Source organism: Salvelinus namaycush, chromosome 34 (assembly GCF_016432855.1).
Source record: "Salvelinus namaycush isolate Seneca chromosome 34, SaNama_1.0, whole genome shotgun sequence".
Classification (NCBI taxonomy): Eukaryota; Metazoa; Chordata; class Actinopteri; order Salmoniformes; family Salmonidae; genus Salvelinus; species Salvelinus namaycush.
The window spans coordinates 40,144,036-40,158,819 of NC_052340.1; the positions used below are offsets into that span (position 1 = coordinate 40,144,036).

Here is a 14,784-nt window from a genome sequence, read left to right on the forward strand (position 1 = left end):
ACCTCTCCTGACACGTAGCTTCCTGTCTCTCCGACACGTAGTCCTGTCTCCTCACGTCTCCTAACACGTAGCTTCTGTCTCCCACCTCTCCTAACACGTAGCTTCCTGTCTCTCCACCTCTGCTAAAAAGTTGCCTCCTGTCTCTCCACCTCTCCTGACACGTAGCTTCCTGTCTCTCCACCTCTCCTGACACGTAGACTTCCTGTCTCTCCACCAGCTCCTGACACGTAGTTCCTGTCTTCTCCACCAGCTCCTAAACACGTAGCTTCCTGTCTCTCCACCAGCTCCTAACACGTAGCTTCCTGTCTCTCCACCAGCTCCTCACGTAGCTTCCTGTCCTCCACCCTACCTAACACGTAGCTTCCTGTCTCCACCAGCTCCTAACACGTAGCTTCCTGTCTCTCCACCAGCTCCTAACACGTAGCTTCCTGTCTTCCACCTCTCCTAACACGTAGCCTCCGTCTCTCCACCTCTCCTAACACGTAGCTTCCTGTCTCCCACCTCTCCTAACACGTAGCTTCCTGTCTCTCCACCTCTCTAACACGTAGCTTCCTGTCTCTCCACCTCTCCTAACACGTAGCTCCTGTCTCCACCTCCGACACGTAGCTTCCTGTCTCTCACCTCTCCTGACAGTAGCTCCTGTCTCCCACCTCCCCTGACACGTAGCTTCCTGTCTCCCCTACACGTACTTCCGTCTCTCAACGTTCCTAACACGTAGCTTCCTGTCTCTCCACCTCTCCTAACACGTAGCTTCTGTCTCTCCACCTCTGCTAAAAAGTGTCCTGTCTCTCCACCTCTCCTGAACACGTAGCTTCCTGTCTCTCCACCTCTCCTGACACGTAGCTTCCTGTCTCTCCACAGCTCCTAACACGTAGCTTCCTTCTCTCCACCAGCTCCAACACGTAGCTTCCTGTCTCTCCACCAGCTCCTAACACGTAGCTCCTGTCTCTCCAACAGCTCCTAACACGTAGTTCCTGCTCTCCACCAGCTCCTAACACGTAGCTTCCTGTCTCTCCACCAGCTCCTAACAGTAGCTTCCTGTCTTCCACCAGCTCCTAACACGTAGCTTCCTGTCTCTCCACCAGTCTCCTAACACGTAGCTCCTGTCTCTCCCACCTCTCCTAACACGTAGCTTCCTGTCTCCCCACCTAACACGTGCTCCTGTCTCTCCACCTCTCCTACACGTAGCTTCGTCTCTCCACCTCTCCTGACACGTAGCTTCCTGTCTCTCCACCTCTCCTAACACGTTGCTCTGTCTCTCCACCTCTCTAACACGTTGCTTCCTGTCTCTCCACCTCTCCTAACACGTAGCTTCCTGTCCTCCACAGCTCCTAACACGTAGCTTCCTGTCTCTCCACCTCTCCTAACACGTAGCTCGTCTCTCCTTACACGTAGCTTCCTGTCTCTCCACCCTCTCCTAACACGTTGCTTCCTGTCTCTCCACTCTCCTACACGTAGCTTCCTGTCTCTCCACCTCTCCTAAACGTTGCCTCCTGTCTCTCCACTCTCCTAACACGTAGCCTCCTGTCTCTCCACCTCTCCTAACACGTAGCCTCTGTCTCTCCACCTCTCCTAACACGTAGCTTCCTGTCTCTCCACCTCTCCTAACACGTAGCTTCCTGTCTCTCCACCTCTCTAAACACGTTGCCTCTGTCTCTCACATCTCCGACACGTAGCTTCCTGTCTCACCTCTCCTAACACGTAGCTTCCGTGTCTCCACTCTCCTAACAGTAGCTTCCTGTCTCACCTCTCCGTAACACGTAGCTTCCTGTCTCCACCAGCTCCCTAACACGTAGCTTCCTGTCTCCACCAGCTCCTAACACGTAGCTTCCTGTCTCTCCACCAGTCCTAACACGTAGCTTCCTGTCTCCACAGCTCCTAACACGTAGTTTCCTGTCCCACCAGCTCCTAACACGTGAGCTCCTGTCTCTCCACCACCTCCTAAACCGTAGCTTCCTGTCTCTCCTCCTAACAGTAGCTTCCTGTCTCTCCACCAGCTCCTAACACGTAGCTTCCTGTCTCTCCACCAGCTCCTAACACGTAGCTTCCTGTCTCTCCTAACACGTAGCTTCCTGTCTCCACCAGCTCCTAACACGTAGCTTCCTGTCTCTCCTAACACGTAGCTTCCTGTCTCCACCAGCTCCTAACACGTAGCTTCCTGTCTCTCCACCAGCTCCTAACACGTAGCTCCTGTTCTCCACCAGCCTAACAAGTAGCTTCCTGTCTCTCCACCACTCCTAACACGTAGCTTCCTGTCTCCACACAGCTCCATAACACGTAGCTTCCTGTCTCCACCAGTCCTAACACGTAGCCTCCTGTTCTCTAACGTAGCTTCCTGTCTCCACCAGCTCCTAAACGTAGCTTCTGTCACACCAGCTCCTAAACACTTAGCTCTTCCTTCTCCACTCTCCTAAACTTATTCCCTTTTCTCCACCTTTTTGCCTTCTAACTATACTTCCTTTTTTTTGTCTCCCCAACTCCCCCCTTAACACTTGTCCTGTCCCCTGCTTCTACACTATTTACCCCCTGTCTCCACCAAGCTCCTAACACGTTAGTCTCCTGTCTCCACCGAAGCTCCTAACACGTACTTCTGTCTCACCACTCCTAAACAACTATCTTACCTGCTCTCCCACAGGCGCCTACACGTAGCTTCCTGTCTCCACCAGCTCCTCCCTCAACCCCCCCCCCCTCCCCCCCCCCCCCCCCCCGTCAGCCATACAGTCCGTCAGCCATACAGTCCGTCAGCCATACAGTCCCTCAGTCCGTCAGTCAGCCAGCCAGCCAGTCAGCCAGACCCAGTCAGTCAGTCAGTCAGCCAGCCAGCCAGCCAACCAGACAGCCAGTCAGACAGCCAGCCAGTCAGTCAGACAGCCAGCGAGCCAGCCAGTCAACCAGACAGACAGCCAGTCAGTCAACCAGACAGTCAGCCAGTCAGTCAACCAGACAGTCAGCCAGTCAGTCAACCAGACAGTCAGCCAGTCAGTCAACCAGACAGTCAGCCAGTCAGTCAGCCAGACAGTCAGTCAACCAGACAGTCAGTCAACCAGACAGCCAGCCAGTCAGTCAACCAGACAGTCAGTCAACCAGACAGTCAGTCAACCAGACAGCCAGCCAGTCAACCAGACAGCCAGCCAGTCAACCAGACAGCCAGCCAGTCAGTCAACCAGACAGCCAGCCAGTCAGTCAACCAGACAGCCAGCCAGTCAGTCAACCAGACAGCCAGCCAGCCAGCCAACCAGACAGCCAGCCAGTCAGTCAGTCAACCAGACAGCCAGCCAACCAGACAGTCAGTCAACCAGACAGTCAGTCAACCAGACAGCCAGCCAGTCAGCCAACCAGACAGTCAGCCAACCAGACAGTCAGCCAGTCAGTCAACCAGACAGTCAGTCAACCAGACAGTCAACCAGACAGCCAGTCAGCCAGCCAGCCAGTCAGCCAGCCAGTCAGTCAACCAGACAGCCAGCCAGTCAGTCAACCAGACAGCCAGCCAGTCAGTCAACCAGACAGCCAGCCAGTCAGTCAACCAGACAGTCAGTCAGCCAGCCAGTCAGCCAGCCAGTCAACCAGACAGTCAACCAGACAGTCAGCCAGTCAGTCAGTCAGCCAGCCAGCCAGCCAGTCAACAGTTTACCATTCTCCGTTCTGTAGGTAGCAGGTAGTTTGTTCCTGGCCTCCAGGACAGCAGGTACCACGGCACTGAAAGGGAAGGTCTGGAGGATGAGGTCATCACTAAGCGCCGGGCCCAGCTCCTCCGTCTCCCCCTCGCTGCCCTCCATGATCACGTCGACCATGTCCATCACATCTAGAAATAGAGCAGCAACAATGTTTCCCACCAGACCAAAGCTTTATCTTCACTCGCCATGTTTCCATTAACTTATCCAGCGATTTCTTTTGTCGACGTTTAGAAAGTTCACATAGAAAATACATGCGACAACACGCCTGCTATGGTGCGTTTCGAATTAACTGTCGTGTCGATAATTATTACTATAATTATTTTTAAACCTAGGTGTTGAATAAAATTAAGTGTTTCCATTACCCATTTAGGCAAATTGAGCATTAATAAATTTGCGCCAGTCAGTATGCTGTACAGCACTTCGAGATATTAGCTGATGTACGAAGGGCTATATAAAATAAATTTGATTTGATATAGCCCTCCCACCTATCTGTTTCATGTCTCAGGTTGCCCAAGAAAGCCTGCATGGATAGAATATATACACACACTCAGTGGCCAGTTTATTAGGTACACCACCCTGTCACGAAAATGGTTCGCTCCTACAGACAGTGAGTCACGTGGCCGTGGCTTGCTATATAAAGCAGGCAGACAGGCATCGAGACATTCAGTTACTGTTTGATTGAACGTTAGAATGGGCTAAATGAGTGACCCAAGCGACTGAGCGTGGTATCGGTTGGTTTTTGCTCTGACATGCACTGTCAACTGTGGGACCTTATAAAGACTAGAGGTCGACCGATTAATCAGAATGGCTGATTAATTAGGGCCGATTTCAAGTTTTCAAGTTGCCAGCATGTCATCCAAAAAGTGGACTTAAGTTTTCCAAAAAGCATCTGGATGATCATCAATACTCTTGGAGGAATGTTCTATGGACAGATGAGTCAAAATAGCCAAAGGTGGTACAACCAGTGATTGAGTGTAAGGGGTCAAATGGGTGTTGAATAACTTTGTTAAATAAATATATATATGTGTATATGTATATATATATTTTGTTATTTGTAAACTCAGGTTTCCTTAATCTAATATTAAGTGTTGGTTGAAGATCTGATAATATTTAGTATCAACAATATCCAATAACTTTTTCACAGCACTGTCTATGTGACATGGGGATGCTGGAAGTGTGTAGTAGTCACCAACCGTCTATGTGTGAGATGGGGATGCTGGCGGTGTCTCCGTCCTGGCCGCTAAGATTGGCCTGTAGGTAGGCTGCCTCCTGGACAAGACTGGCCACCTTGTCTGTGTAGGTGTAGGGGTTACACACCAGAGACATGAGCACCTGGGGGACATAAACACATCACAGGGTTACACACCATCACCTGGGGGACATAAACACACATCACAGAGAAGAGACACACACATCCTGTATCATAAATAGCATAACGCAATCATACAATCAATAACACAATCATACAATCAATAACACAATCAAACAATCAATAACACAATCAAATAATCAATCCATCCCTAAGTGCGAAAGGCCTCGGGTAAGAAGGTGTTGATGTTTTTATGTTATGCTACTTATGATGACGATATTAGCATAACGATAGATTGATCGATTGAGAGAATCTATGATTGATTGATTGATTGGTTGATATATCAATTGATCCATCGATCAACCAACTGTATTCTACGGAGGTCGACCAGGTGACTGACCCTCTCCAGGAAGTGTATGACTGTGTCCTGCTGGTCTGGTTGTAGTCCGTCCAGGTGATTCAGCCACAACTCCAGCTCAGACCAGGTGTACTCAAACACTCCACTGTCCTTCAGCACCTAATTACAAACAATGGAGACCAAGGAGTTTACAGGAAATCACTGTAGATGTATTTAATAAGTACACTCCAAATCATTTTACTACGTTGGGCACATTCAAGAGTCAGTGGGTATACTAAATTCCCTATATAGGGCACTACTTTTGACCCACTATGGGTAAATGTACTCAATTGTCCTACTTGAGTAGAAATATTTCTAAATATTAAAATGACCCAACTAAAAGTGAAAGTCACACAGTAAAATACTACTTGAGTAAAAGTCTAAAAGTATTTGGTTTTAAATATCAAAAGTAAAAGCATAAATCTTTTCAAATTCCTGATATTAAGCAAACCAGACGACACGATTTTCTAATTATTGTTATTTACGGATAGCCAGGGGAACACTCCAACACGTAGACATTTACAAACAAAGCATGTCTGTTTAGTGAGTCCTCCAGATCAGAGGCAGTAGGGATGGCCAGGGATGTTCTCTGTTTAGTGAGTCCTCCAGATCAGAGGCAGTAGGGATGACCAGGGATGTTCTCTGTTTAGTGAGTCCTCCAGATCAGAGGCAGTAGAGATGACCAGGGATGTTCTCTGTTTAGTGAGTCCTCCAGATCAGAGGCAGTAGGGATGACCAGGGATGTTCTCTGTTTAGTGAGTCCTCCAGATCAGAGGCAGTAGAGATGACCAGGGATGTTCTCTGTTTAGTGAGTCCTCCAGATCAGAGGTAGTAGGGATGACCAGGGATGTTCTCTGTTTAGTGAGTCCACCAGATCAGAGGCAGTAGGGACGACCAGGGATGTTCTCTGTTTAGTGAGTCCTCCAGATCAGAGACAGTAGGGATGACCAGGGATGTTCTCTGTTTAGTGAGTCTGCCAGATCAGAGGTAGTGGGGATGACCAGGGATGTTCTCTGTTTAGTGAGTCCTCCAGATCAGAGGCAGTGGGGATTACCAGGGATGTTCTCTGTTTAGTGAGTCCTCCAGATCAGAGGCAGTAGGGATGACCAGGGATGTTCTCTGTTTAGTGAGTCCTCCAGATCAGAGGCAGTAGGGATGACCAGGGACGTTCTCTGTTTAGTGAGTCCTCCAGATCAGAGGCAGCAGGGATGGCCAGGGATGTTCTCTGTTTAGTGAGTCCTCCAGATCAGAGGCAGTAGAGATGACCAGGGATGTTCTCTGTTTAGTGAGTCCTCCAGATCAGAGGCAGTAGGGATGACCAGGGATGTTCTCTGTTTAGTGAGTCCTCCAGATCAGAGGCAGTAGAGATGACCAGGGATGTTCTCTGTTTAGTGAGTCCTCCAGATCAGAGGTAGTAGGGATGACCAGGGATGTTCTCTGTTTAGTGAGTCCTCCAGATCAGAGGCAGTAGGGATGACCAGGGATGTTCTCTGTTTAGTGAGTCCTCCAGATCAGAGGTAGTAGGGATGACCAGGGATGTTCTCTGTTTAGTGAGTCCACCAGATCAGAGGCAGTAGGGACGACCAGGGATGTTCTCTGTTTAGTGAGTCCTCCAGATCAGAGACAGTAGGGATGACCAGGGATGTTCTCTGTTTAGTGAGTCTGCCAGATCAGAGGTAGTGGGGATGACCAGGGATGTTCTCTGTTTAGTGAGTCCTCCAGATCAGAGGTAGTGGGGATGACCAGGGATGTTCTCTGTTTAGTGAGTCCTCCAGATCAGAGGCAGTGGGGATTACCAGGGATGTTCTCTGTTTAGTGAGTCCTCCAGATCAGAGGCAGTAGGGATGACCAGGGATGTTCTCTGTTTAGTGAGTCCTCCAGATCAGAGGCAGTAGGGATGACCAGGGACGTTCTCTGTTTAGTGAGTCCTCCAGATCAGAGGCAGCAGGGATGGCCAGGGATGTTCTCTGTTTAGTGAGTCCTCCAGATCAGAGGCAGTAGAGATGACCAGGGATGTTCTCTGTTTAGTGAGTCCTCCAGATCAGAGGCAGTAGGGATGACCAGGGATGTTCTCTATTTAGTGAGTCCTCCAGATCAGAGGCAGTAGAGATGACCAGGGATGTTCTCTGTTTAGTGAGTCCTCCAGATCAGAGGTAGTAGGGATGACCAGGGATGTTCTCTGTTTAGTGAGTCCTCCAGATCAGAGGCAGTAGGGATGACCAGGGATGTTCTCTGTTTAGTGAGTCCTCCAGATCAGAGGTAGTAGGGATGACCAGGGATGTTCTCTGTTTAGTGAGTCCACCAGATCAGAGGCAGTAGGGACGACCAGGGATGTTCTCTGTTTAGTGAGTCCTCCAGATCAGAGACAGTAGGGATGACCAGGGATGTTCTCTGTTTAGTGAGTCCTCCAGATCAGAGGTAGTAGGGATGACCAGGGATGTTCTCTGTTTAGTGAGTCCTCCAGATCAGAGGCAGTAGGGATGACCAGGGATGTTCTCTGTTTAGTGAGTCCTCCAGATCAGAGGTAGTAGGGATGACCAGGGATGTTCTCTGTTTAGTGAGTCCTCCAGATCAGAGGCAGTAGGGATGACCAGGGACGTTCTCTGTTTAGTGAGTCCTCCAGATCAGAGGCAGTAGGGATGACCAGGGACGTTCTCTGTTTAGTGAGTCCTCCAGATCAGAGGCAGCAGGGATGGCCAGGGATGTTCTCTGTTTAGTGAGTCCTCCAGATCAGAGGCAGTAGGGATGACCAGGGATGTTCTCTGTTTAGTGAGTCCTCCAGATCAGAGGCAGTAGGGATGACCAGGGATGTTCTCTGTTTAGTGAGTCCGCCAGATCAGAGGCAGTAGGGATGACCAGGGATGTTCTCTGTTTAGTGAGTCCTCCAGATCAGAGGCAGTAGGGATGACCAGGGACGTTCTCTGTTTAGTGAGTCCTCCAGATCAGAGGCAGTAGGGATGACCAGGGACGTTCTCTGTTTAGTGAGTCCTCCAGATCAGAGGCAGTTGGGATGACCAGGGACGTTCTCTGTTTAGTGAGTCCTCCAGATCAGAGGCAGTAGGGATGACCAGGGATGTTCTCTGTTTAGTGAGTCCTCCAGATCAGAGGCAGTAGGGATGACCAGGGATGTTCTCTGTTTAGTGAGTCCACCAGATCAGAGGCAGTAGGGATGACCAGGGATGTTCTCTGTTTAGTGAGTCCTCCAGATCAGAGGCAGTAGGGATGACCAGGGATGTTCTCTGTTTAGTGAGTCCTCCAGATCAGAGGCAGTAGGGATGACCAGGTGTTATCTGTTTAGTGATTCCGCCAGATCAGAGGCAGTAGGGATGACCAGGGATGTTCTCTGTGTAGTGAGTCCTCCAGATCAGAGGCAGTAGGGATGACCAGGGATGTTCTCTGTTTAGTGAGTCCAACAGATCAGAGGCAGTAGAGATGACCAGGGATGTTCTCTGTTTAGTGAGTCCTCCAGATCAGAGGCAGTAGGGATGACCAGGGATATTCTCTGTTTAGTGAGTCCTCCAGATCAGAGGCAGTAGGGATGACCAGGGATGTTCTCTGTTAGTGAGTCCTCCAGATCAGAGGCAGTAGAGATGACCAGGGATGTTCTCTGTTTAGTGAGTCCTCCAGATCAGAGGCAGTAGGGATGACCAGGGATATTCTCTGTTTAGTGAGTCCTCCAGATCAGAGGCAGTAGGGATGACCAGGGACGTTCTCTGTTTAGTGAGTCCTCCAGATCAGAGGCAGTAGGGATGACCAGGGACGTTCTCTGTTTAGTGAGTCCTCCAGATCAGAGGCAGTAGGGATGACCAAGGATGTTCTCTGTTTAGTGAGTCCACCAGATCAGAGGCAGTAGAGATGACCAGGGATGTTCTCTGTTTAGTGAGTCCTCCAGATCAGAGGCAGTAGGGATGACCAGGGACGTTCTCTGTTTAGTGAGTCCTCCAGATCAGAGGCAGTAGGGATGACCAGGGATGTTCTCTGTTTAGTGAGTCCTCCAGATCAGAGGCAGTAGGGATGACCAGGGATGTTCTCTGTTTAGTGAGTCCGCCAGATCAGAGGCAGTAGGGATGACCAGGGATGTTCTCTGTTTAGTGAGTCCTCCAGATCAGAGGCAGTAGGGATGACCAGGGACGTTCTCTGTTTAGTGAGTCCTCCAGATCAGAGGCAGTAGGGATGACCAGGGACGTTCTCTGTTTAGTGAGTCCTCCAGATCAGAGGCAGTAGGGATGACCAGGGATGTTCTCTGTTTAGTGAGTCCTCCAGATCAGAGGCAGTAGGGATGACCAGGGATGTTCTCTGTTTAGTGAGTCCACCAGATCAGAGGCAGTAGGGATGACCAGGGATGTTCTCTGTTTAGTGAGTCCTCCAGATCAGAGGCAGTAGGGATGACCAGGGATGTTCTCTGTTTAGTGAGTCCTCCAGATCAGAGGCAGTAGGGATGACCAGGTGTTCTCTGTTTAGTGAGTCCACCAGATCAGAGGCAGTAGGGATGACCAGGGATGTTCTCTGTTTAGTGAGTCCTCCAGATCAGAGGCAGTAGGGATGACCAGGGATGTTCTCTGTTTAGTGAGTCCAACAGATCAGAGGCAGTAGAGATGACCAGGGATGTTCTCTGTTTAGTGAGTCCTCCAGATCAGAGGCAGTAGGGATGACCAGGGATATTCTCTGTTTAGTGAGTCCTCCAGATCAGAGGCAGTAGGGATGACCAGGGATGTTCTCTGTTAGTGAGTCCTCCAGATCAGAGGCAGTAGAGATGACCAGGGATGTTCTCTGTTTAGTGAGTCCTCCAGATCAGAGGCAGTAGGGATGACCAGGGATATTCTCTGTTTAGTGAGTCCTCCAGATCAGAGGCAGTAGGGATGACCAGGGACGTTCTCTGTTTAGTGAGTCCTCCAGATCAGAGGCAGTAGGGATGACCAGGGACGTTCTCTGTTTAGTGAGTCCTCCAGATCAGAGGCAGTAGGGATGACCAAGGATGTTCTCTGTTTAGTGAGTCCTCCAGATCAGAGGCAGTAGGGATGACCAGGGATGTTCTCTGTTTAGTGAGTCCTCCAGATCAGAGGCAGTAGGGATGACCAGGGACGTTCTCTGTTTAGTGAGTCCTCCAGATCAGAGGCAGTAGAGATGACCAAGGATGTTCTCTGTTTAGTGAGTCCTCCAGATCAGAGGCAGTAGGGATGACCAAGGATGTTCTCTGTTTAGTGAGTCCTCCAGATCAGAGGCAGTAGGGATGACCAGGGATGTTCTCTTGATAAGTATGTGAATTTGACCCCTTTCCTCTTCTGCTAAGCATTCAAAATGTAACGAGTACTTTTGGGTGTCAGGGAAAATGTATGGAAATTATTTTCATTAGGAATGTAGTGAAGTAAAAGTTATAAATAGTAAAAAAAATATATAAATAGTAAAGTACAGATACCCCCAAAAAACAACTTAAGTAGTACTTTAAAGTATTTTTACTGAAGTACTTTACACCACTGGTCAAAAGTAGTACACTATGTTGGAGAAATGGAGTGCCATTTAGGACAAAGCCAGTGTGTGATTGAAACCCGGATGGAACGGAGGCAGTGTGTCTGCTCACCTTGACCACCAGTTTCCTGGTAGAGATCTTCAGATGGCTGTTGTTGCTGCTCACAAACATCTTGAGGAGCAGAAAGAACACATTCTTCTCCCCAGAGCCCGTCTCCACATGATCCTGACGGAGACAACAGAAGGAGCAAAATGGAATGACTACAAGGTTATAAAAAGGAGACTTCACAAATAACCAGGGGCAAAACTTTCACTGGGGACAGGGGAGAGAGACATGCCCCCCCCCCACATTCTGAAATTGCATTTTTGCCCCCCCCCCCCCCCCAGTTTTATTAATGCACTGTGATGCAAAGAGGCATGCAAAAGGATCATACAGGCACCTCAGAGCGTGAGACACAGAGTAGGTGATCGGATGAGGCAAAGAGTGAAGGCAAAGAGTGACATTTTTTGGGGGGGTTACTACATGATTCCATATGTGTTATTTCATAGTTCTGATGTCTTCACTATCATTACAAAATGTATAAAATAGTAACAAAGAAAAACCCTTGAATGAGTAGCTGTGTCCAAACTTTTGACTGGTACTGCCTCTGTGACAGGTTAAAGGAAATACTAATAGCCTGTTATGCATTCAAAAGTATTAGTAAGTTCATAGTATGTGAGGATCTTAAAACATCTAAGGTTAAGAAGATTATGCATTCAGTATTAGGTGATAGAGATTGATAACATTTATATAATTGTGTTCAAATCCGTCAAGCGAACAAAGGGTACGAATTGTGAGAGGAATGTGTAAACGTTATGTTGATTACTTTATGTTGTCGTGGGTAAAAGTGTTAATCTGTGATCTACTAAATGCTCTTAAATCTATAAGCTATAAGCCTGAGATCGATTGCTCTGGTCTCCACTGAAGGTCCCGGAGAAATCGCGGTCTTTTCTCTGTGACAGACTTGGTTGACTTCACAGCATCAACTAATGAGTAGTTGTCAGTGACACAAACTACAGGTAGAAAGTGCCGTTTTGTCCCACCAGTGTTAACCTAGCGAAGCATCACTGAAGACAACTAGTTTCAAAGAGTCATCTTTTCCAACATGCTGAAACTTTAAAGTCACTTGTTGTGATTTTAGTTTACGAACAACTTTGTTTGCCTCATGAATGGTTTGTACAGTGGCGTGTTTTGTGTTAGATGCCAAGTTGCAACCATGAAACCAGGTCTACTCTGTCTCGCAGCCCATAAAATTTGTCCTATCTTTGACCTCAATTGACCAGCTTCAATTCCACACAGAGGGGAATTCCTTTGTACGGCTCTTGAAGAATCCATGTGGATGGGTTGAAGATTCTTGATATAGCTCTCCTGTTGCATCAGTATTTTTCCATCAACTGTAATAAACTCTATGCCAACATAACAAAAATGATCATGCTCCTCACGGCCGACCGAGAAAACAGCTTTGAGGTGTGGAATCACAGTTGAAGCAAAGGTCTCTGAGCCACCCCAGATAAAGTCATCAACATGACAGGCAAGTACTCCATTCACATTGCAGTCTTGATCAAGCCAATAGAAGACGGCAGGATCCACTTGTGACATTTTTCCACCTGTATTCAGCATTGTTGCCTTGACTTTGTTGTACCAGTAGAGTGATCCATCTGCCAGTCCATACACACACTTTTTTAGTTTCCACAGTGTTCCTTCACTTTTAGCTTCGGGCGGAGGTCGGATGTGAATGTCGCTTGACAGCTCTGTTCCCTGCAAAAATTCCAGATTTGATGTCTATGGAATAAAGTTTCCATTTTTTCTGGCAGATTACTGACATCAGCAATCTGAGTGACTCTGAGGCGCATGTCGGCTCATTTTACTTTTGTAATGAGTAAACAATACCGTACTCTGGCGTTACAGCCCGGCGCCCTCTGGCGTTACAGCCCGGCGCCCTCTGGCGTTACAGCCCGGCGCCCTCTGGCGTTACAGCCCGGCGCCCTCTGGCAACCTCTCACCATTACAATAACAGGGGAGGTTAGCAAATTATCTGAGGGAGCACCCCCAGACCCCCGCAGGTTTATGTCCCTACCACTTCTAAAAACCAAAGTTGGGCCCCTGCAAATAACAGCCCTTTACTGTTGCCATAGTCTCACATTTCCTTTGAAAACACTGTAGGAGATAGCAGACCCTGGTCTGTTCCATGCTCCTTACAGGGGATATTAAAATTACCACTAACTGTCTGCTCCACTCTCACCTGAACTCTGAACCAGGTGATAACTTGCTGGTCTAGAAGCTCACCTGAACTCTGAACCAGGTGATAACTTGCTGGTCTAGAAGCTCCCCTGAACCAGGTGATAACTTGCTGGTCTAGAAGCTCCTCTGAACCAGGTGATAACTTGCTGGTCTAGAAGCTCACCTGAACCAGGTGATAACTTGCTGGTCTAGAAGCTCCCCTGAACCAGGTGATAACTTGCTGGTCTAGAAGCTCACCTGAACCAGGTGATAACTTGCTGGTCTAGAAGCTCACCTGAACTCTGAACCAGGTGATAACTTGCTGGTCTAGAAGCTCACTTGAACCAGGTGATAACTTGCTGGTCTAGAAGCTCACCTGAACCAGGTGATAACTTGCTGGTCTAGAAGCTCACCTGAACCAGGTGATAACTTGCTGGTCTAGAAGCTCACTTGAACCAGGTGATAACTTGCTGGTCTAGAAGCTCACTTGAACCAGGTGATAACTTGCTGGTCTAGAAGCTCACCTGAACTCTGAACCAGGTGATAACTTGCTGGTCTAGAAGCTCCCCTGAACCAGGTGATAACTTGCTGGTCTAGAAGCTCCCCTGAACCAGGTGATAACTTGCTGGTCTAGAAGCTCCCCTGAACCAGGTGATAACTTGCTGGTCTAGAAGCTCCCCTGAACCAGGTGATAACTTGCTGGTCTAGAAGCTCACCTGAACCAGGTGATAACTTGCTGGTCTAGAAGCTCACCTGAATTCTGAACCAGGTGATAACTTGCTGGTCTAGAAGCTCCCCTGAACCAGGTGATAACTTGCTGGTCTAGAAGCTCACCTGAATTCTGAACCAGGTGATAACTTGCTGGTCTAGAAGCTCACCTGAACTCTGAACCAGGTGATAACTTGCTGGTCTAGAAGCTCACCTGAACTCTGAACCAGGTGATAACTTGCTGGTCTAGAAGCTCACCTGAACCAGGTGATAACAGCAAACACACCCGATCTATAACCATCTCACCTGAACTTTGAACCAGGAGAACTTGCTGGCCGGCAGGTCCAGGGCCAGTTGTAGTATCTGGTGTTGAAGAACTGGAGGGACCTCCTCTCTCATACCTTTCTCTGACACAATACCTGGAGAGAGAGAGAGAGAGAGACAAAATACAATACCGTTAAAACTTACATTTACTTGGACGTGATCCTCTCGAGATTGACACAATCAGTGGATGATTTCACAGGCCTTTTGGATAAACGTACAGATAGAATGATGTGATGATATGGACGTAGTGTTAATGTAGTAACACAACGGAAGGCAAAGTAATAGATTTTAACATTCTGTTATTACATCAATCTCTCTCTCGGTTAGAGAGAGATGGAACAGGGCTAGTAAAGAGCAACAGAGCAATCAATCAATCGATCAATCAATCGTCCATCCATAGAGTTTATAGAGCAGTACCTTTGAGCAGCTTGCTGAAGTCAAACTTGCTCTGGCTAACCAGATGAGGCACCACCTTCTGGTAGAGACACATGACCTGGAGGATGAGGGCCTTTAGGAGGATGACCTCAGGAGAGTCGGGGCCTGACGGGGCTGGAGGAGACAGACAGGAGAGAGAGGCAGATGCACGGGAGAGAGAGACAGATGCACGGGAGAGGCAGACAGATGGGAGAGACAGACAGATGGGAGA

General features: G+C 48.5%; 1 protein-coding gene across 1 annotated transcript in view; it reads right to left on the reverse strand.

The window, feature by feature from the left end:
• The window catches only part of urb1 (URB1 ribosome biogenesis homolog), a 66,136-nt gene that overhangs the window by 37,954 nt on the left and 13,398 nt on the right, over positions 1-14,784 (reverse strand). The window contains exons 13-18 of the mRNA XM_038973723.1: positions 14,556-14,687; positions 14,121-14,233; positions 10,959-11,072; positions 5,384-5,500; positions 4,868-5,006; positions 3,632-3,802 (exon numbers count right to left, since the gene is read on the reverse strand). Coding sequence (XP_038829651.1) covers positions 3,632-3,802; positions 4,868-5,006; positions 5,384-5,500; positions 10,959-11,072; positions 14,121-14,233; positions 14,556-14,687 — 786 coding nt within the window. The remainder of the gene's footprint in view (positions 1-3,631; positions 3,803-4,867; positions 5,007-5,383; positions 5,501-10,958; positions 11,073-14,120; positions 14,234-14,555; positions 14,688-14,784) is intronic.